This window comes from Mobula hypostoma, chromosome 25 (genome assembly GCF_963921235.1).
Source record: "Mobula hypostoma chromosome 25, sMobHyp1.1, whole genome shotgun sequence".
Classification (NCBI taxonomy): domain Eukaryota; kingdom Metazoa; phylum Chordata; class Chondrichthyes; order Myliobatiformes; family Myliobatidae; genus Mobula; species Mobula hypostoma.
The window spans coordinates 25268776-25292471 of NC_086121.1; the positions used below are offsets into that span (position 1 = coordinate 25268776).

Genomic DNA, 23696 nt, shown 5'->3' on the forward strand with positions numbered 1-23696 from the left:
AAGAACAAATTGTGCAAACTGCAAGGAAAAAGCGAAGAACACAGAATGCAAAACTCCAAATCACAAAGACCATCGAAAGAGTCCAGGCATATTCAGTTAACATAATGATGATACAAAGAGGCATAATCTTCCTGATTATTATCACACACCTTATGATGTACCTGCACTGCACGTTCTCTGTACCTGTTGCTCCTCATCCAGCATTGTTATTGTTTTACCTTTAACTTCATGCATGGAGTAATGAATTGATCTGTATGAGCAGGCTTCTCAGTGTATCCCAGTACATTTACCAATACCAATGTCAGAAGTAAGCCCAGCACTGCAGTGATTGGTGTGGTTCTTAGAAGGAGGGTTTGGTTAACATTGCATCCACCCACAGTACCTCACTCACTATTTGTGACGAGCAGCCCAGAGGACAGGACTTGTTTCTGTGCCCATCATTCCCTGTTTTGCCACCAGGTTCTGCACCAGCACCAGGAAAGTGACGAGATGGCGCTGCAGACCGTGCGGAAGCTTCAGGAGGAGAAGCACCTTTACCAGGAGCGCCTGGGCGTCCTGCAGCGGGCTGTTGCCCAGCTGGAGAATGAGAAGCGGGAGCTGGAGCGGTCATCAGTCCGGCTGGAGAAGGATAAAGCGGCCCTGAAGAAGACACTGGACAAGGTGGGTCCGACCTCCCTCAGTTTGAGAGTAAACCCAGGCGGCAGCCAGCAGGGATGATGCCTCGGGTACGCTGGTTGGCTTCTCTTAATTGAGAAGCCACATAAGAGGCCGGACACACAGTGCACGGTATTGTCTCGCACTGTGGTCCAGCGGGTAGTGTAACTGTCTGACCCGGGTTCCGATGCCAACTCTGGGGGCTGGCTGAATAGAGTTCTCCCTAAGAGCCTCCTGGGTTCCTCCCTCATCCCAAAGTTATGCTGGTTGCTGCAATAGAATGCAGTTCCTCACTCCTCGTATAGGTGGCTGCAGGAAGATCGGGGGGTGGTTATGGTGAATGTGAGGGCTGGCGAATGAGGAGCATTTGATGGCTCTGGGTCTGTACTCACTGCAGTTTAGAAGAATGGGAGAGGGATCTCACTGAAACCTATTGAATATTGAAAGGCTTGTATAGAGTTTGAATTGAATTGACCTTATTACTTACATTCTTCATGAACGTGAGGAGTAAAAATCTTTATGTTACGTCTCTGTCTAAATGTGCAATTTATAGCAATTTGTAATAAATAGTATGTACAACAGGACAATCAATATAACACAGAAATACAATTGTATCAGTGTGAGTTAATCAGTCTGATGGCCTGGTGGAAGAAGCTGTCCCGGAGCCTGTTGGTCCTGGCTTTTATGCTGCGGTACCGTTTCCCGGATGGTAGCAGCTGGAACAGTTTGTGGTTGGGGTGACTCGGGTCCCCAATGATCCTTCGGGCCCTTTTTACACACCTGTCTCTGTAAACGTCCTGGATATTGGGAAGTTCACATCTACAGATGCGCTGGGCTGTCCGCACCACTCTCTGCAGAGTCCTGCGATTGAGGGGAGTACAATTACATGGACATGAAAAGGATGTTTCCTATAGCGGGGGAAGTCAAGGAGCAGAGGGCAGAGCCTCAGAATAGAGGGACGTCCCTTTAAAACAAAGTTGAGGAGGAATTTCTTTACCCAGAGGGTGATGAATCTGAGAAATTTATTGCACAGACTGCCATGGAGACCAGTCATTGGGTATATTTAAAGCAGAGGTGGATAGGTTCTTGATTAGTCGGGGCGTCAAAGATGGCAGGGAGAAGGCAGAAACTTGGGGTTGAGAAAGATAGTAAATCAGCCATGACTTGATGAGCCGAATGGTGCGAAACTGGTCCTATATGGTCTGATGTGAGAGGGAGTGGGTGACAGGGAAATAATTGGGGGAGTGGGACTGACGGGCAGGCTCAGAAAACCATCACGGATCTGAAGAGCTGAACGTCTTCCTGTGCTGTAAACTTCCAGAGAGTAGTGAAATGCTTCAACAATAACTTCCATTTAAATATGACCTTTCTCTCAGTGTAAATGATCTGAGCTGATTTGCAGGTACGTGGTCAATCCTGTCAAACGTATCCTGAACACAATGCCATCGCTGGGGGTGGGGGGGGGCAAACTTTAATCCATTTAAATATTAGATGTCGCCCAAAGTAAATGTCCTGAAGTGATTTGTTCAAGAAAAACAAAGCAATGCTTTTGCTGGTTATAAAAGCCTGACGGTTGTTGGAGGGAGGGCTGACTGAGACTGTTGAGATCCATCGTTTGAGGTATTTTTTGGTCGTCATTGGCTTTTCTTGCTTGGAGATGAGGCCATGGATTTGCCAGGCCGTGGTTTGTTTCCCATTACCATACAGAGGAAGAGAGGTACATTATCAGCAGCACCTCTCTCGACTTACCCCATCCCTTTTTCTGCTGGAGAACATTCTCCTTCAACCGGCATGTTACTGCAGTTAGCGGGAAAACGGGACCCTCTTGGTGCCCTGGTGAAAACATATTTCCATCAGTGAACTTCATGAGGTAATCCGGCCAGTGTGATCGTTGCTGGCACTAAGTGTCTGTCAGTTGTTGGCGGTGGCCCAGTTGCCAGCTCCCGAGCCAGAGAGTCGTACTTCATGATTCACTCCAAAAACTCTTGGCTGGCAGCCCTGTGCAGTTCTGAATGAACACTTGGCTGTCAGGGCTGATGGATTCCAATTGTGGTCCTTCACCAAGTTTTTGTCTGTCTACCCACATGGTGGACTAAGAAAATCCAGAGTACGGTTTCAAAATTCTCCCCCACAGAAAGAAATCCTAGAACCGACCTATCTCGTCAACATTGTTCGCAGGATCTTGCTTTGCGCAGATTGTGATTTCAGGATTACAACACCATCTGCACTTCACAAGTGCTTATTTGGCTTAAAACTGCTCTGCACCAGTCTGAGTGTGTGGAAGGCACTAAATACATTTTCTTTCTCTTTCTCCTCTCACTTTACAGTTAGAGTTTGCTCTAATTTCATTGCGGGCCCTCTGTTAAGGTGGTACCGCAACGTGAAAATCTGTTGCATAAGTAGCACACACACAATGCTAGAGGAACTCAGCAGGTGAGGCAGCACGTATTCTGCCTGGCCCGCTGAGTTCCTCCAGTGTTTTGTGTGTGTTGCCTGGACTTCCAGCATCGGCAGATTTTCTCTTGTTTGCGATTGCATAAGTAAGTGTTTATTTTTTAGCTTAAAATCTTTTGCAGTATATGGATGGCAGGGCAACACAGTGGTTAGTGTAAAGCTATTACAGCACCGGTGACCCGATCTTAATTCTGCCACTGTTTGATGGGAGTTTGCACCTTCTCCCCATTATGCGCAGTCTTCCTCCAAGTGCTCTGGTTTCCTCCCACGTTCCAAAGACGTATGGGTTATTAGGTTAATTAGTAACATGGTTTGGGTGACATGGGCTCATTGTGCTAGAAGGGCCTATTACTGTTCTGTATCTCTTAATCAATAAAAAAATAAGCTATGAACACTCAGTGGCTAGGCTACTTTGTTAGGTACACCTGCTCCTTAATGCAAATATCCAATCAGCCAATCACGTGGCAGCAACTCAATGCATAAGAGCATGCAGACATGGTCAAGAGGTTCAGTTGTTGTTGAGACCAAGCATCAGAATGGGAAAGAAGTGTGATCTAAGTGACTTTGACCATTGGTGCCAGATGGGGTGGTTTGAGTATCTCAGGAGCCGCTGATCTCCTGGGATTTTCACGCACAACAGTCTCTAGAGTTTACAGAGAATGGTGCGAGAAACAAAGAAAAAAGGCTTCCAGTTCCCTGGGTGAAAACGTCTTGTTAATGAGAGAGGTCAGAGGAAAATGGGCAGACTGCCTCAAACTGACAGGAGGGCAGCAGTGACACACATAACCACACGTTGTAACAGTGGTGTGCAGAAGAGCGTCTCTGAATGCAGAGCACGTCGAACCACGAAGTGGATGGGCTACAGCAACAGAAGACTGTGAACATACAGAGGTACACACAGCAGTTACTTTCTCCTGTACCTAATAAAGTGGCCACTGAGCATATATATCTTCAAGGGTACTATGTTCAGCTTTGAATATGGGTCCTTGGCAACAGCTCTGATTAAACAGGAATGGGTGGGTTGTATTCAAAAAAAAGGTTAAACAGACCAGGCTTGTACTGAAGTTTAGAAAAGCAAGAGGGGACGTATTTGAAACATTGAACTTGTGTCTTGACAGGGTGGATATGGGGAGGATGTTTCCTCTTGTGGGAGAACCTAGAACTAGGGATTACTTTTTAAAAATAACAGGTCTCACATTTAAGGCAGTGATCAGGTGAAGCAACACACACAAAATGCTGGAGGAGCTCAGCAGGCCAGGCAGCATCACTGGAAAAGAGTACAGCTGATGCCTCGGGCCGCAACCCTTCAGTAGGACTGGAGAAATAAAGATGAGGAGTAGAGTTTAACAGGTGGGAGGAGGGGAGGGAGGAACACAAGGTGAGAGGTAAAATGAGGGGGGCGGAAATGAAGTAAAGAGCTGGGAAGGTGATTGGTGAAAGAGATACAGGGCTGGGGAAGGGGGAATCTATTAGGAGAGGATGGAAGGCCGTGGAAGAAAGAAAAAAGGGGAAGGAGCCCCAGAGGGAGACGATGGACAGGCAAGGAGATGAGGTGAGAGAGGGAAAAGGTTGGCGGGGGGGGGGGTCCATTACGGAAGCTGGAAAAATATATGTTTGTGCCAGACGGAATATAAGGTTTTGTTCCTACAACCTGAGCGTGGCTTCATCGCGACAGTAGCGGAGACCACGGATAGACATATCATTGCTTCTGATATGTCTATCCATGTCACGATGAGGTTGTACATTCTCCCCGTCCCTCCGGGTGCTCCAGTTTCCTCCCACAGTCCAAAGACGTACCGGTTGGGAGACTCTTTGGTCATTGTAAATTCTCCCAGGATTGGGCTAGGATTAAATTGGGGGATTTCTGGGCAACGGGGCTCAAAGGGCTAGAAAGACCAATAAATAAACAAACAAACAAACAGACAGACAAACAAATAAACGTACGGAGTCAGTTTTCTTTCGATGGTTGCCATTGAACTTACTTCCAGGTAATAGCTCTATTTTAAAAGGTCTTTGATGATGGTTTACTGCCATGTGCTGTTTCATCTCATCTCACCGTTCATCGCCTTGAATGCCAGTCAAAGCATTTCCTCTGGCTGACTGCAGGTGGAGCGCGAGCGATTGCGGTCAGAGGAAGATACCCTGCGCGTGTCTGCGGAGAAAGGTCGCCTGGATCACTCCCTCACAACGGTAGAGCAAGAGCTCGTGGAAGCCCAAAGGCAGACCCAGCAGCTTCAGGTAAGGGACAACCGGTAGATGCTGAGTGGATGGAGCTATGGTTACGTGGACCCAATGTATAGTCAGCTGGGCAAGAGCACAGGTCCGCAGTAAACCTAAAGATAGAAAGTGCTTATGGCCAGCGATGAGACAGAGGAGCAGGGAGTATGATCTGCAGCAAGCAGCCTATTACAACAACTAACAAAGTCTGTGTGTATATGCTAATGCCCCACCTCCCCCTTGTAGCCCATCCGTTATTTATTTATTTATATACACACATTCTTTCTCTCACTCTCCTTTTTCTCCCTCTGTCCCTCTGACTATACCCCTTGCCCATCCACTGGGCTTCCCCCTGCCCCTTTTCTTTCTCCCTAGGCCTCCTGTCCCATGGTCCTCTCATATCCCTTTTGCCAATCACCTGTCCAGCTCTTGGCTCTATCCCTACCCCTCCTGTCTTCTCTTATCATTTTGGATCTCCCCCTCCCCCTCCCACTTTCAAATCTCTTACTCACTCTTCCTTCAGTTAGTCCTGTCGAAGGGTCTCGGCCCGAAACATCGACTGTACCTCTTCCTAGAGATGCTGCCTGGCCTGCTGCGTTCGCCAGCAACTTTTATGTGTGCTGCTTGAAACTACAGGAACTATTGTCTGTAAAGGCAGTGTAATGTATACAGAAAAAAGTGCTGGGTGAAAGAGCTTTGCATATAATTATGTGCGTAAAATCAGTCTCCATCAGCTTTGGCATTAAGGTTAGGGCATTGAACATCGAATTTTCCTGTTCCAGGTAGCCTACGTCCCTGGTGCTCTCCTTCCACACACACACACACACACACACACACACACACACACTTACACTCACCCTTTCAAACTAGCTTTCTTCTCCCCTTGTTCACCTCTCCCATCCCCATCCCCATCCCCATCACAATCTCTAGCCGGTTCCTCCCTTCACCCACCAGCTCTATTGCACCTCCTTCCCCTTCCCCTTCCCCTTCCCCCTTCTACTGCTACACACTGGTGATGTTTCCTCTTCAAGATTCAACATTGTCCATTGTCAGTCTTCTGTACACAAGCGTAAAGGAGAACAAAATGATTGTTACTCCCGACCCAATGCAACATAAAAAAACACTAAGCATGAAGAACACAGTTTTTAGAAACACAACAAATATATATAATTTATAAAATTCTATACAACACAATATACAAGTAACTGTTGCAAGTAACAATCCTTTCAGTTCTGGGGAGTCAACCCAGAATGTTCATTTACACCTTTTGCCGCTGTAGGTGCTGCTTGACGCAGAGTTAGTTCCTCTGGTGTTGTGATTTTTGTTCCACTAACAATAGGGTGCAGATGTAAAGTGAAAGATGAAAGCAACACTCACAACACGCTGGAGGAACTCAGCAGGTCGGGCAGCATCCGTGGAAACGATCAGTCAATGTTTCGGCCGGAACCCTTCGTCAGGACTGTAGGGGGAAGGGGTAGAGGCCCTATAAAGAAGATGGGGAGAGGGTGGGAAGGAGAAGGCTGGTAGGTTCCAGGTGAAAAACCAGTAAGGGGAAAGATAAGGGGTGGGGGAGGGAAGCAGGGAGGGGATAGGCAGGAAAGGTGAAGAAGGAATAGGGGAAAACACAATGGGTAGTAGAAGGAGGAGGCGGAACCATGAGGGAGGTGGTAGGCAGCTGGGGGAGGAGGCAGAGTGACATAGGGATAGGGGAAGGGAGGGGGAGGGAATTACCGCAAGTTGGAGAATTCTATGTTCATACCAAGGGGCTGGAGACTACCTAGATGGTATATGAGGTGTTGCTCCTCCAGCCTGAGTTTAGCCTCATCGTGGCAGTAGAGGAGGCTTTAGCCTCATCATGGCTGAGTTCCTCCAGCATGTTGTGAGTGTTGCTTTGACCCCAGCATCTGCAGATTATTTTGTGTTTGTGAAAGATGAAAGGACTGGGTCAGAGATGAGAGGTGCGGTGAGACTCTGGAGTTTGCCGCTAAAAAAGTGATTGAAGCCTTTATAACATTTTTAAAAAGCAGGATGCAAAAGCTGTCGGACTATGGAATGAGAGCTGGATAATGGGATTTGTGTGGATAGCTCCTTTCCAATACAACTGCAGTGGACCAAATAGTCTCCAACTATGCTTTATGGCCTTTTATTCTATGAACGAAGCAAGACACAGAGAGAACACCCATCAGCTGAGTTTCAATCTGATTTATCTTCATTTGACACTGCTGGCTGCCAGTCGATGCTGATGTGAAGCATTTCCAGTTAAAAGATGTCACTGTGACCGTCCTTAACCTCCTACGTGCCTTTGTCAGCCAAGGTTAATCTTTTGGTCAACATCTACCCAACCCAGCTCATTTCTGTCCCCTGCTTTCCCGGAGATATTGAGCTAGGTTTGGGTTTAGTTCCAAGCACATCAGTCAGTATAAGGAACTGCCTTCCCTCTGTTGGAAGCTCTCCACAAACAATTGGACTTTATTCTGAGCCAAGCAAGGAACAGTGTAGGAGGAGCACACAACCAAACCTAATCCTATCCTCAAGCAACACCTGAACACAGGTATTTACTGTCAGGAGTCACTGGATAACAGTCAGACGGCAGAAGTCTGGCTGACTTTTGGCTCCATGTCCCAGAAGATGCTAAGAACCTATAAAAGCAGCATGAATGTCAGTACAATTACATGAGTTCTCCATTCTAACTTTTTATTAATGTTAAGAATGAATGGGGGAGGAGCCTGTCTGGTAAATGAGTGGACACGATACCTTAGGATTTCCACCACAACGTGTGAATCTACTTGCAGGCTTCTAGTGAGGGCTTAATGGACTTCTTGAAAGAAAAGTGAGAAGGCTGTTACGTGATTCCACGAGTGAGCTGAGGAGGTGAAGGTTCATTCACTTGCGCCTCTAAGGAAGTTGTGTCTGGAGTCTGGAGAGTGACGCTGGGCGCCTGCCAAGTGGAGAAGTAATGCACGAGCATTATTTCATCCAGATGTGGGAGTAGGTCAGGTTTGGTGCCATTGTAACTGGTTCAGCTAAATCCAACCTCCATCCTTAAGTATTAATGGCAATATGGATCTTGGGTGCAAGACAAACGGACACATCTGGAAAATAATAACTGAAACAGGGTAATTTAAACACACCGTCCACAGAGCGGAATTACCCTAAGAATAAGGTTCCCATTGTCTATAAAGACTCTATCTGCTTTATCCATTGAGAGCTCTCTGAGCTTACAGCTTGGCTACCAGGCTACACCTGCCTTGTTAAGTGAATAACTGACTCTGGTCCAGTTTATTCCCTGACGGTGAACTTTAAATTTGGAGTGTTGCTGCTGTAAGCCTCTGACAGTTCCATTGACAGTGTGCTAACGAGCCCTGGTTACTCAAAGCACTGAAAGCCATAGCAAGGAGTCTTGGCTGCTCCGGGATTCGGGTCTAGGCACTCAGTTTGGTTCGGAGTGCTGTCGCTCACTTTTATTGTTTGCGTGATTTGTGTTTTTTTTCCCTCATTCTGGGCACATTGGGTGTTGGTCTTTTTTTTTGAAATTGGGTTCTTTCTGGTTTCTTGCTTTGTGGCTGCCTGTAAGCAGACAAATCTCAAGGTTGTATAATTTATACATTCTTTGATAACATATGAATCTTTGAATCCACTGATTTTCTTGAATTGGCTGAGCCAGCACAGATGACTATGATTGACGAGGGCAGACTACATCCAACTCAAGTCAAGTTTTGTGATCTGTAACTGCATTTTAGAAAACGATTAATGAAGCAGTGCCTTACCCTGCCCACAAGAACAGCCCTGCTCCCAGACAAAATCACTTACTACACGACTCTTCACCCATCCCTTATTATGGCAGACTTTCCTCATTGCCAGGCGTTAGAAGGTTTCGAGGCACTTCAAGAAACGACTGTGATGCACGGGTACTGGATAGAGAGATAGATACTTTATTGATCCCAGAGGAAATTACAGTGTCACAGTAGAATCACAAGTTCACAGTATTAGAAGAGAAGTGAGAATAAGCTGATAAGCATGATTTATAAATATATTACATTGTTATTAATATTCTACTATGGAATTATACAGCACAGTCAGGGCCTTTCAGCCGACTGAAGTGCCTATGTATATCTTAATGCCATTTGCCTGCATTTGGTCCACATTCCTCTCTGCCTTTCATATCCAAGTGCCTTTCAAATTATGTAATTGTATCTGCCGCTTCCACATCCTCTGGCAATTTGTTCCAGATTTTCTCCACCTTCCTTATAAGCGCTCCATTCAGACAACAGGCTAGCAAAGCTCTTCTGTACCCTGTCTTTGCAACCGCCCTCTTCCTGTGGCATGGTGACGAGAGCAACACCCCATCCTCCAGACACAGCCCAACCAACGTTTTTTACAGCTGCAGCGACATCTCCCAACTCGTATACTTCACGCATTACCCTATGAAAGCAAGCATATTAATTTCGACTTTTAACTCCACATAGAAAGTGTTATTCAGACCATCATCTGTGCCAGCACTCAGGGCAAATCTGCTCCCCTCCAATATATCCTGTAACCTATTCACCCACATTCGTATTAATTCTACCATCATCAGTATATGCAGTTAGGATGTGGGGAAAACTGGGGCACCCATGGTCATGGGCTGAACGTGCAAACTCCACATAGACAGCACCAGAGATCAGGGATGAACCTGGGTCGGTGTGAGCTGAGCCACTGTGCCTATAAGATTTCTAAAAAGTTAATTATAAAGTGTTTATTTTATCTTGACGAGTCTAATTCAGCTTCCACCGCTGGCTAACAGGCTTGCAAAAAGGAGAGCTGAATGTGTAAGTCTCTCCCTGTCGGTACACAGCCTCTCCAGCAGCAAGCCTCGTGTAGTGCCTCCTCGCTGGCGACACACGGAAACTGAACTCCTTTCGGACTCAGGCTGAACTACAGAGGACGGGGAGGAGGTCTGGCCCCTGTACACGTAGCACGCGGGCCCACCGGTGTGTGGACATGCCCTGGTGCTCATGAACCAGATCCCCAGCTACGGGTAAATAGCCCCACTGCCTTGTGGGCAGCCTCGGGAGAGACGAAGACTACGGGAGTAAACCCAGACAGCAAATCCGGAGTGGAGCCCCTAAGGCCACTGGATGTCATTGATCATCCTTCCAGCAGCTCTTGCAGCCAAGCTGGTGCCAAACGTATTGCTTCATAAGCTTTCCTTTGGACTACACTGGTGAGGGCACGAGGGGGATCTTGACGACTGGGCATCTCAGGATTTCCATACCTCCTGGCCAGGCTTGTGATGATTATCATCACCCTGTCCTTCAAGACAGATGGATGCCAACCACCCATTTCTAACAAATTTAAACAATACCATCTTTTAGCTATTTTTATTGAATAGTGGGTGTTTCTGGCAAGGCCAGTGTTTACTGTCTGTCTTTAATTGCTCTGAAGGAGATGATGGTCAGTCACCTTCTTGAATCTCCTCTACCTGCCCTGTGAAGGTACTCCCACAGTTCTGTTGGCAGAGGTTGGTGGATTCAGATGTAGCAACGAGGAAGAAACACTGATATATTGTATTTCTAAGATTAGATTAGATTAGATTCAATTTTATTGTCATTGTGCCAAGTACAGATACAAAGCCAATGAAATGCATATAGCATCTGACCAGAAATGTAAAGAATAGTGTTATTTACAAAATAACTACGAATAAAAAAGTGCTACAGCACACAAATATAAAAGTACTGAGACAGTACAATACGGATGCAATAAGTACAATAAGGCAGGATGGTGTCCAATTTGGAGGGGAACCTGCAGGTAGTGCAGACGTGGACTATGTCAGGCTGGAAGAGGACTTTTAAGTGGACAGGGTAAATTAATTTAAGAGGTGTCTAGCTGCTTCTGGAGAAGAAGTGGATTGAGAGGTGGTATACAAAGGCAGGGTTGCTCTGTAAAAACAAATAGACTTGCTAGACACTGTTCCTCAAAGTTTGACTAACTTTGACTGGTGAATAATTGTCCTGAGCTCTTGGTGAATGAACATCTGGTTGTCTATTAGCGCTGCAAAGCCATGCTAAAAATGGTAAGTCGTTTCTCTTTCCACTTCCTGCTGATCGCTGAAGGTGGATTTACAGATTATCAGGGGGAAGATATCGTCATGTTTGGTGAGTCCTAGCTGCCGCGATTGGCAGCACTGTCTTGTCCCCAGCTGCCCAACTTGGCCAAAGTTCCTGTCATGTCAGCAGTTCACGAGTGCAGCCACTCCTAACGCCCAACTGCCAAGCTCATGGTGATGTGTTTATGGGGATCGAAGTTTGAAGAATTCTGATGTTCTAGATAGTCTTGAGTAAAAGGAAAAGCGAAAATACTGAGCTCTGAGTTGTGTTTGTTTTTGGGTAATAATTTCCAAGCCTATTGGAGCTGCTGGCATGACAGCAGAACTATTCCCAGGCCATGTTGTGGTTTTCAATGTGCTGTCTAGTGCTCAGTACACTCTGCTCTGAATTGCATATAACATTATAACCTGCTAGTACCCAATCTTCTAGTATTAGCCTTGCCAGTACACAGCTTTGCTAGTACCTTTGGTGTGAGCGGTTACCTTTGTTCAATTTGTAATTAGAGTATTTCTAGTGAATCTCACAGAGTCAGAGCATCTCCATAGGGAGAAACAGTTAACATTTAACCAGGGACATTAACCCATCCTTCTCTCCACAGATGCAGCCTGATCCACTGAGTATTTCCAGCATTTTCTGTTTATAGTAGTTGGTAGATGGTAGTTTGCCTCCCTGGTGCCAGGGTCCGGGATATTTCTGATCGTGTCCAAGATATCCTGAAGTGGGAGGGTGAGGAGCCAGAGGTCGTGGTACATATAGGTACCAATGACATAGGTAGGAAAAGGGATGATGTCCTGAAAGGAGAATATAGGGAGCTAGGAAGGGAGTTGAGAAAAAGGACCGCAAAGGTAGTAATCTCGGGATTACTGCCTGTGCCACGCGACAGTGAGAGTAGGAATGCGATGAGGTGCAGGATAAATGCGTGGCTGAGGGATTGGAGCAGGGGGCAGGGATTCAAGTTTTTGGATCATTGGGACCTCTTTTGGCGCAGGCGTGACCTGTACAAAAAGGACGGGTTACACTTGAATCCTAGGGGGACCAATATCCTGGCAGGGAGATTAGCGAGGGCTACTGAGGTGACTTTAAACTAGAATGGTTGGGGGGTGGGAATCAAATTAAAGAGGCCAGGCGAGAGGAGGTTAGTTCACAACAGGGGGATGGGAACCAGTGCAGAGAGACAGAGGGGTGTAAAGTGAGGGTAGAAGCAAAAAGTACTAAGGAGAAAAGTAAAAGTGGCAGGCCGACAAATCCAGGGCAAGCATTAAAAAGGGCCACTTTTCAACATAATTGTATAAGGGCTAAGAGGGTTGTAAAAGAGCGCCTGAAGGCTTTGTGTATCAATGCAAGGAGCATTCGTAATAAGGTGGATGAATTGAAAGTGCAGATTGTTATTAATGATTATGATATAGTTGGGATCACAGAGACATGGCTCCAGGGTGACCAAGGATGGGAGCTCAACGTTCAGGGATATTCAATATTCAGGAGGGATAGACATGAAGGAAGGGGAGGTGGGGTGGCGTTGCTGGTTAAAGAAGAGATTAACGCAATAGAAAGGAAGGACATAAGCCGGGAAGATGTGGAATCGATATGGGTAGAGCTGCGTAACACTAAGGGGCAGAAGATGCTGGTGGGAGTTGTGTACAGGCCACCTAACAGTAGTAGTGAGGTCGGAGATGGTATTAAACAGGAAATTAGAAATGTGTGCAATAAAGGAACAGCAGTTATAATGGGTGACTTCAATCTACATGTAGATTGGGTGAACCAAATTGGTAAAGGTGCTGAGGAAGAGGATTTCTTGGAATGTATGCGGGATGGTTTTTTGAACCAACATGTTGAGGAACCAACTAGAGAGCAGGCTATTCTGGACTGGGTTTTGAGCAATGAGGAAGGGTTAATTAGCAATCTTGTCGTGAGAGGCCCCTTGGGTAAGAGTGACCATAATATGGTGGAACTCTTCATTAAGATGGAGAGTGACATAGTTAATTCAGAAACAAAGGTTCTGAACTTAAAGAGGGGTAACTTTGAAGGTATGAGACGTGAATTAGCTAAGATAGACTGGCAAATGACACTTAAAGGACTGACGGTGGATAAGCAATGGCAAGCATTTGAAGGTTGCATGGATGAACTACAACAATTGTTCATCCCAGTTTGGCAAAAGAATAAATCAAGGAAGGTAGTGCACCCGTGGCTGACAAGAGAAATTAGGGATAGTATCAATTCCAAAGAAGAAGCATACAAATTAGCCAGAGAAAGTGGCTCACCTGAGGACTGGGAGAAATTCAGAGTTCAGCAGAGGAGGACAAAGGGCTTAATTAGGAAGGGGAAAAAAGATTATGAGAGAAAACTGGCAGGGAACATAAAAACTGACTGTAAAAGCTTTTATAGATATGTAAAAAGGAAAAGACTGGTAAAGACAAATGTAGGTCCCCTACAGACAGAAACAGGAGAATTGATTATGGGGAGCAAGGACATGGCAGACCAATTGAATAATTACTTTGGTTCTGTCTTCACTAAGGAGGACATAAATAATCTTCCAGAAATAGTAGGGGACAGAGGGTCCAGTGAGATGGAGGAACTGAGCGAAATACATGTTAGTAGGGAAGTGGTGTTAGGTAAATTGAAGGGATTGAAGGCAGATAAATCCCCAGGGCCAGATGGTCTGCATCCTAGAGTGCTTAAGGAAGTAGCCCAAGAAATAGTGGATGCATTAGTGATAATTTTTCAAAACTCGTTAGATTCTGGACTAGTTCCTGAGGATTGGAGGGTGGCTAATGTAACCCCACTTTTTAAAAAAGGAGGGAGAGAGAAACCGGGGAATTATAGACCGGTTAGCCTAACGTCGGTGGTGGGGAAACTGCTGGAGTCAGTTATCAAAGATGTGATAACAGCACATTTGGAAAGCGGTGAAATCATCGGACAAAGTCAGCATGGATTTGTGAAAGGAAAATCATGTCTGACGAATCTCATAGAATTTTTTGAGGATGTAACCAGTAGAGTGGATAGGGGAGAACCAGTGGATGTGGTATATTTGGATTTTCAAAAGGCTTTTGACAAGGTCCCACTCAGGAGATTAGTGTGCAAATTTAAAGCACACGGTATTGGGGGTAAGGTATTGATGTGGATGGAGAATTGGTTAGCAGACAGGAAGCAAAGAGTGGGAAAAAACAGGACCTTTTCAGAATGGCAGGCGGTGACTAGTGGGGTACCACAAGGCTCAGTGCTGGGACCCCAGTTGTTTACAATATATATTAATGACTTGGATGAGGGAATTAAATGCAGCATCTCCAAGTTTGCGGATGACACGAAGCTGGGTGGCAGTGTTAGCTGTGAGGAGGATGCTAAGAGGATGCAGAGTGACTTGGATAGGTTGGGTGAGTGGGCAAATTCATGGCAGATGCATTTAATGTGGATAAATGTGAAGTTATCCACTTTGGTGGCAAAAATAGGAAAACAGATTATTATCTGAATGGTGGCCGATTAGGAAAAGGGGAGGTGCAACGAGACCTGGGTGTCATTATACACCAGTCATTGAAAGTGGGCATGCAGGTACAGCAGGTGGTGAAAAAGGCGAATGGTATGCTGGCATTTATAGCGAGAGGATTCGAGTACAGGAGCAGGGAGGTACTACTGCAGTTGTACAAGGCCTTGGTGAGACCACACCTGGAGTATTGTGTGCAGTTTTGGTCCCCTAATCTGAGGAAAGACATCCTTGCCATAGAGGGAGTACAAAGAAGGTTCACCAGATTGATTCCTGGGATGGCAGGACTTTCATATGAAGAAAGACTGGATGAACTGGGCTTGTACTCGTTGGAATTTAGAAGATTGAGGGGAGATCTGATTGAAACGTATAAAATCCTAAAGGGATTGGACAGGCTAGATGCAGGAAGATTGTTCCCAATGTTGGGGAAGTCCAGAACAAGGGGTCACAGTTTGAGGATAAAGGGGAAGCCTTTTAGGACCGAGATTAGGAAAAACTTCTTCACACACAGAGTGGTGAATCTGTGGAATTCTCTGCCACAGGAAACAGTTGAGGCCAGTTCATTGGCTCTATTTAAGAGGGAGTTAGATATGGCCCTTGTGGCTACGGGAGTCAGGGGGTATGGAGGGAAGGCTGGGGCAGGGTTCTGAGTTGGATGATCAACCACGATCATAATAAATGGCGGTGCAGGCTCGAAGGGCCGAATGGCCTACTCCTGCACCTATTTTCTATGTTTCTATGTTTCTATATTGCAATTCCAAGAAGTATTTTGCTTTTCATTTCCACTAATGGTTTGACATTCCTAAACAAGGATCCTCGCCTTCCATTCTGGGCCGAGAGGATGATGAGGTTAAAGGTTACAGCGGGTCTCTGCTGGTGTGGCAACTTGTCGTCCTCCGTCTCCATGATGAGCCTCTGCAGGCCCGTTGTGGTGGCTGCTGGTTTACGTTTTGCCAGACACCACAGTCCACTGAGAAGTGAGAGTGAAGAGGACTGATCTGTACTTACTCCTGATTCTGCTGTTAATCTGTATCATGCGTTGGCAGTAATATGTCATTGCTCTGATGTGGGACTAGCTCCTGCTCCGAATGCGGTGAGAGAACATCTTTGTCCTCTTTCCCAGGCTGACATCTCTTGCCCCTGCCACCCTGAACACTTCTGTTTCCCTTCCAGGCCCAGCTCTCAGACGTCGAACAGAGCCACTCCCAAAGCCTAATTGAAGCCACTGCCCGCCACCGGCAGGAGCTCCTGAAGGAGACAGAACGGTTGCGTGCCACTCAGCTGCAGACGGAGAGGACCCTCGAAGCGCGAGAGCGGGCTCATCGACAGCGCGTGAAGGGGCTCGAGGAACAGGTACCCTCGGCGGGCATTCGATCCTGTCGCGCATTGCTGGGGTCCAGTTCCACAGAATTCACCGCGTCTAGTATCCCAGTGAAGCGGCTGTTCTCTACAGCTGGTACAGCAACAAAGCAGTCAGGTTACTGGGCTAGCTTACAGAGGCCTGGCTCTTAATGCAGAGATAAAGCTTCAGCTACCACAGCAGCAACTGCGGAACTTAAATTCAAGTGATGAAGTAAATCTGGCATCATTAATGGTAACTACTAGATTGTGGTTTATAAAAGGAACTATCTAATTCACCATCTTCCTTCAGTGAACGTGACCTTCAGGTCTAAATGTGACCCTGATATGATGTAGCAAGCCACTTGGTTAAGGTGTTCATTGGGAATGGGGCGTAAGTGCTGGCCCTGTGTGAAACGTTCATCAATCGAAGCCAAAAGCAAACTGCTGGAAGAACTCAGCAGGCCAAGCAGCATCTGTGGAGAAAAGAGGATTGCTGGCGTTTTGCATCGGTCTGATATCGGGTCTCGACCTAAAACGTTATATCTTCCCCCCTGCAGAATTCTTCCAGCAGCTTGTTATACTTTCCTCTAGTTTCCATTGCCTATTGCAGGGGTCCCCAACTTTTTTTGCACAGCGGACCAGTTTAATTTTGACAATATTCTTGCGGACCAGCCGATGGGGGTGGGGGGGGACGGTGTTCAAGTAGGGTTGCCAACTTTCTCACTCCCAAATAAGAGACAAGAGTAGCAGTCAAATACAGGACTCTTGTGTTTACCCCGAGAAAGACTACCATGACCATGAAGCCTTGCGCGGGCACCTGTGTGCACATACATGACGTGCGCATGCGTGTATGTGCCAATTTTTTTTCACTACACATCAGTTTTGGCTTAATCTTCCCGATTCTGTTAAGTGAAACTACACCGTACATACATTATTTCTACTTTATATAGGCTGTGTATTATCATATCATTCCTGCTTTTACTATATGTTAGTGTTATTTTAGGTTTTATGTGTTAATTAGTATAATTTGGTAGGTTATTTCAAGTTCAACAGTGGGCGTGACAGGGAATGAGGAAAGGTGCAGCTGACTCATATCGTTTCATATCGCCAAATCATATCGTTTCCTCGCGGCCCGGTACCGGTCCGCGGCCCAGTGGTTGGGGACCACTGGCTTATTGTGCCTCCATCCGCCAACTGAATGTTGAGCTGACTGTCAGGACGTTGCTGCTCTGCACCTTCACTCACTCGAGGTGCTTCAGGGTCAGGAGCAGGGGCAAAGTAGACTGCGTGCAGCGGCTGGTGAACGGCTGAGCACAAGGTGCATGGAATGGATCTGGCTGATGTGCGTTGCTCACTACCACAATGAACAGCTCACTTCCTTGTGAGCCTGTAGTTCCTTTCACTGAAGCCAGCCACTCCACAGACTCTCGCGTGGGTTAGGATTTGGATGAACCTGCTCTTCATCTCGAGCAGAATCTGTGTCAGCAGAACCAGCTCCTTAGGAAAGTGTCCATTGCAAACAGCTACAATTTCAGGATAATGGGATACTCTGACTTCTCAGCTGGATACAACAGGATTGGTTTCCACATCATTACAAAGCCGGCTCCATTTGTAAGCAGAATGTTTTTATCTGATACAGTATTTATCTCACACATTAATGAACCATAGTGCATCAGATCAAAATCTCCTCTAATGACAATAAATATTAATTTTCTTGTGTATAATATTTGCAGGTTTTCTGTATTTAAATAAATCTGTTTTTTATTGTCATTAACATTTCCTCAGGATATTTATCTATTAAAAATCTGTTCAAACTTGGACAGGTTACTGCAGTTTTTCCACTTTTTTGGCTTTTGTTGTCACACTCAAGACAGCGCTAGCCTGACATCAGGCTGCGTTGACAGACAAGAACAAGTCTGTTTTGTTAACCCAGGAGAAGGGAATGATATGTCTGGGATTTTCCGAGGTAAGGCAAGGATGGAAAATACACCCAGATGAATGGTAGATAAAGCTGAATAACTAGAAGGGAGCTGATAGCTGCCAGGAGTGCTCTGAGTAATATTTATAACCGTGCCTGGGCAACCCACACAAAACTCAGCAAGCCAGGCAGCATCTATAGAGGGAGTTGACATTTTGGGCCAAGAACCTCCATCAGGACTGGAAAGGAAGGGAGCAGATGCCAGAATGAAAAGATGGTGGGAGGAGGAGAAGGTAGAGTACAGACTGGCAAGAGATAGATGAGATCAGGCGAGGGGGAATGTGGGTGAGGGAAGGAGAGGAATGGATGATGTGAGAAGCTGGGAGGTGAGAGGCGAAAGGGCTGATGAAGGAGGAATTTGATAGGGAACAGCAGACTATGGAATAAAGGGAAGGAGATGGGGAACCAGAGGGAGGCGATGGGCAGAGGAGGGGAAGAAAAAGGGGAGAGGGCCACCGGAATGAGGGAGAATGCAATTGTGTGAGACTACCAAGACAGAATATGAGGTGCTGCTCCTCCAACCTGCCTCTGTCCTCATCATGTTGAAGAGGTCATGGATAGGCATGCCGATGTGGGACTGTGAAGTGGAATCGAAATGGGTGGCTACTGAGAGATCCTGGCTGCTAGGGCAAAGGCCCTCGACAAAGCAGTCCCCCCACCCAGTCTGCGCCATATCCCACTGACGTAGAGGAGGCCGAACTGGGTGCAGGAAATGACCCTGACAGATTTGCGGGTGAAGTGTCGCCTCTCCTGGAAGGACTGCTGGGGCCATGGACGGCGGTAAAGGAAGAAGTGTAAGGGCAAACTCCTAGCACGACTGTGGTCCAGCATGAAGAGAACGTTGTATCTGACCGGCTGTCACTCAGACTAACTGTACCTGGGAGGGTTTTATTTCTCTGAGGAACTGGTTTAAGTATGGCTGTTGGGATCTGCATTCTGTGTCATTCCCTCTTCTGTGTTTGTTGCGTTCATTCAGTGCCTGTGTCCCTTTTGTGTTGCAGGTACTGACGCTGAAGGAACAGCTACAGCAGGAACTCCGACGGCACCAGCCTCAGTATTCCCACTCGATCACCTCTGGAAATTGACTCCATTCTGGGCAATTTACAACAGCGATACAGCAGGCTGCCAGCCTGCGTTCTCTTCTAGCCCCAAATCAAGGGACACACCAGACCCCCATTGATAGCGGAGTCAGGACAACCTCCACACCTACCCAACATCTGGATCAGATCATCACTCACGCGCTCCATTGTCTTGTATTTGTACTCCCTGTGCATTAATCTTACAGAGACCACTCAGAGGGGTTTTGCCAAGGCCTCAGAGAAACCTGCCTGCACAGGGTCAGGGACTCTCAAAACGGTTAAAAATAACCATTGGGATATTTGGCCTGGTTCCTTTTATCTGAATCATTTCCTGCCCATTTTAGCAGCTGGAATGATGGTTCCGATTTTGAAAGGACTTCTGGGCATGAGAGGATTAGACTTGGTGATCATTGGTAGTTGGAATTCCTGCACTGCTGTCTGCCGATTAAATCCCTCTGTTTCTTGAGCATGTATCCAAATGGGGTAGGCCTCTGAGCAAACAACAGAAAATCTGCAGACGCTGGAAATCCAGAGCAACACACACAAAATGCCGGAGGAACTCAGCAGGCCAGGCAGCGCCTATGGGGGGAAAAAACGCACAGCCAACGTTTCAGGCCGAAACCCTTCAGCAGGACTGGAGAAAAAAAAGCCGAGGAGTAGATTTGAGAGGTGGGGGAGAGAGAAACACCTGGTGATAGATGAACCCCGCAGGGTGAGGTATGAGGCAAAGAGCTCGGAAGCTGATTGGCGAAAGAGACAGAAGTCCATGGAAGAAAGACGGAGTGTCGGTGCTCGGCAAAGTATTACAAGTGCTACACCTCCTCCCTTAGTACCATTCAGGGCCTTCCAGGTGAGGCAGCATCTCACCTGTGAGCCTGTTGGGGTCACGTACTGTGTCCAGTGCTCCCAGTGTGGCCTCTTGTATATCGGTGAGACCCGATATAAATTGGGAGACCATTTCGCCGAGCATCTACGCCTCGTCCACCAGAACAAGTGGGATCTCCCAGTGGCAACCCATTTTAATTCCATTTCCCATTCCCATTCCAATATGTCCATCCATGGCCTCCTCCACTGTCATGAGAAGGCCACACTTAGGTTGGGGGATAACACCTTATATTCCGTTTGGGTAGTTTCCAACTTGATGGCATGAACATCATTTTCTCAAACTTCCAGTAATGTCCCCCCCCCCCTTCACCATTTCCCATCCCCTTTTCCCTCTCTCATGTTATCTTCTTGTCCACCCATTGCCTCCCTCTGGTGCTCCTCCCCTGCCTGCCTCTTTTTTCTTTCTTCCATGGCCTTCTGTCTCTTTCACCAATCAACGTCCTAGCTCTTTATTTCATTCCTCCCCCCCGCCAAGTTTCACCTACCGCCTGGTGATTCTCTCTTCCCTCCCCTCACCTTTCAAATCTACCCCTCAGTTTGTTTTCTCCAGTCCAGCCGAAGGGTTTCAGCCCGAAACGTTGACTGTGCTTTTTTCCATCGATGCTGCCTGACCTGCTTAGACCTCGGAGCATTCCGTTAACGGATCTGGAAACATTCCTGACGTTACAGTCCACCTCCTAATTCAACTCTCACCAATGCCATTTCAAGTGCGTCAGCTGGAAGTAGCTCTGGCCTAGTTATGCTTTACTGGGCTGTGTGTTTTCGTGCATGTGCTCTTCCATCTGACTTGTGAATAGCTGTGCGCCATTGCTCCATCCACAGACACGTAACACATTCAGCTCAGTCAACATTCTGGTCCAGCTGGTCACTGTTTCCCCCCTGCCTGCCCCTTGAAGAGACCTGGAGCACTTAGAGCCAGTTGGACTGGTTTCAAATTAGTCTCACTTGTTTGCGTTTAAGGTTGAGTATGCTGAATGAATGAGTGGTTTACATAAAACAAGACATCTGGTTAACAATGCATGCTGAAATTATAATTGTGTGTCCAATAAACTCATGGGGACCAATAATTGAAGTCTTTGATGGGAGGTGATGTTTACTTTTGTTATTTTTGTGTTTGTTACTTTTGGGGGATATGCGCAGCCTATGAGAGTTGGGGTGAGTCTTTAGTGGTGTGGCTTACCCAATAATTACAAAGCATATGAAGCACGCACACATATGTGTTCAGTGTTTTCTCTAAGCATCGCTCTGTTACCTACCAATGGGGAGAAAAGATTTAAAAGAACCTTCAAAGTGGACACAGAAAATCCAGGTAACTAGTCTTTTGACAGGACTCCAGTTTCTTTGCAATCTGGTCTCATCCTGGAGTTGTTATTAATTATTAAGGCTTTTGATTACTTTTCATTAGTTTCAAAGCAAATGGTGTAACTGAAAGTAAGCTTCACCCATTGCCATCAACTGAACAGGATTGGACGGCAAGGTAAAGTAGAGGTTAGCTTGGGGGTCGGAGTTCAGAGTTCATTTCCAACACCATCTGGAAGGAGTCTCTGTATGTCGTCCACGTGGAATGTGAGGGTTTTCCCGGGTGCTCTGGTTTCCACCCACAGTCCAAAGTTGTACCGGGTAGGTTAATTGCCCTGTGATTAGGTTATGGTTAATTAGCGCTGTCAGGGGTTTCTGAGGTGTACCAGATAGGTTAATTGCCCTGTGATTAGGTTATGGTTAATTAGCGCTGTCAGGGGTTTCTGAGGTGTACCAGATAGGTTAATTGTCCTGTGATTAGGTTATGGTTAATTAGAGCTGTCAGGGGTTTCTGAGGTGTACCGGATAGGTTAATTGCCCTGTGATTAGGTTATGGTTAATTAGCGCTGTCAGGGGTTTCTGAGGTGTACCAGATAGGTTAATTGTCCTGTGATTAGGTTATGGTTAATTAGCGCTGTCAGGGGTTGCTGGGGTGCGGTGGCGTGGCTCAAAGGCCGACTCCGCCCTGTATCGCTAAATAAATAAACCGATTGATTGATTGGCAAGAAATGGAGTTCAGTGGTGGAACTGCTGTTTACTTTTTAGTTGAACCTCTACAGGTGAGGAAAATTCAGAAACACCCAGAAACCAGAAGAAATGACCACTTGATTAAGGTTGTTCCAAAATGTGTCACAGTCATTATTTCTTTGAAACCTTGTCACCATTGTGATCCAGGAAGGAGGGCAGCCAGATTCCCCCAGAAAGCACTGTGATAATGACTACATAATCTGCCTTTTTTTATTGTTGGGTGAGGAATAGCTGCAGGCCTAGAGAACTTTCTTTAACTTCAAACTCACGTCCTGAGATCAGTGTGGAGAAAGATGGCGACGATTAAAATGTTAACTCTAACCCTGTCATATATGGGTCATGGAATACAATGCTGAATAAGGAGAAAATACTTCTCATGTTGTGTGTTTTCTCCCACTTCAGTTTCCAATCCTTAATCCACAAGCGTCCATAGAACATAAGCTGTTCGCTTCCCGATCAGCATCAACCATTTTGAGCAAACTTGCAGATCATGGTTGGACTTCAAGCTGGTTATAAGTTACTGTGGTGACAGACCAGCAAATGCTGGGAATGTTTGCTTCCAGACCAACAGGAAACAACAGGCCAGTGAGGCAGATTTTAATGATGGAACTGGAAGGCTTTAAGATAAAATGGTTACGAAGTTAATGCAGAACAATCCGCATTAAACCAGATGGTGTTTTTATTATCTTGATACAAGAGCTTCTCTGATCCCTCAGAACCGTCCTGAATGGGGAAGTCTCAAATTCAATCCTGATCTGCAGTGAGTAGCCTGAGAAAAGTAAGGTAGTAGTTGACGTTTTAGAACTTGGGAGAAGCCAACTCGTCTGATCAGTTCCCTCCCAAAAGGCCCTGTGATCGTTAGAGAGGAAAGAGCTGCAAACTTGAACCTCAACCTGTCATCGTGCAAAGTTCACTCAATAGCATTTGGCTGCAAGGGCTGGTGAACAGTGAAGCTGGTAAATTGTCCGTGGCATCAGGAGCCCAGCTGGATTTTCCTTTTGCCATTGCCCAATCTACAGTCATGCAATCCAGCTGAATTTGATCAGGTATCTTTGCTGAGCTGGCATAGTTTTCACTGAATGGAATTCTTGACTGCACAGGGAGCCTCTGTACGATTAGAGACTGTGTACAAGGTGCTTGTTTGCACGGCATTAGATATGCATTTCTTATAATTTAATATAAATTATGTTATTGGGGTTGAAGATAGGTTTAATTTAATACATTCATCATCCAGAATGCAATTATTTCTACAGTTATCAAGAATATATCCTTTCAGTATGACCACAAAAAAATTTAGTTCTAAAGTACTTTAATAACTAGCAGTTGGCAAAACCAAGCTCTTAATTGTTTGAGAAAGCTAATATATTGAATTCTGTTGTCAGCTTTAATTCTGTGCACTCAAATGACTGCAACTTTGTGCAGTCAACTTTGGAGAGTAAACACTATGTCAAAGATTACTCGATCCAGAACCAATACAGAGG

The 23696-nt window shown here is 46.2% G+C and overlaps 1 protein-coding gene across 1 annotated transcript in view; it reads left to right on the forward strand.

Moving 5' to 3' along the window:
* The window catches only part of LOC134337800 (rootletin-like), a 130922-nt gene extending 111047 nt beyond the window's left edge, over positions 1-19875 (forward strand). The window contains exons 33-36 of the mRNA XM_063033052.1: positions 460-660; positions 5215-5346; positions 16060-16239; positions 19207-19875. Of these exons, the coding sequence (XP_062889122.1) occupies positions 460-660; positions 5215-5346; positions 16060-16239; positions 19207-19290 (597 nt within the window). The 3' untranslated portion in view covers positions 19291-19875. The remainder of the gene's footprint in view (positions 1-459; positions 661-5214; positions 5347-16059; positions 16240-19206) is intronic.
* The last annotated feature ends 3821 nt before the right edge of the window (positions 19876-23696 follow it).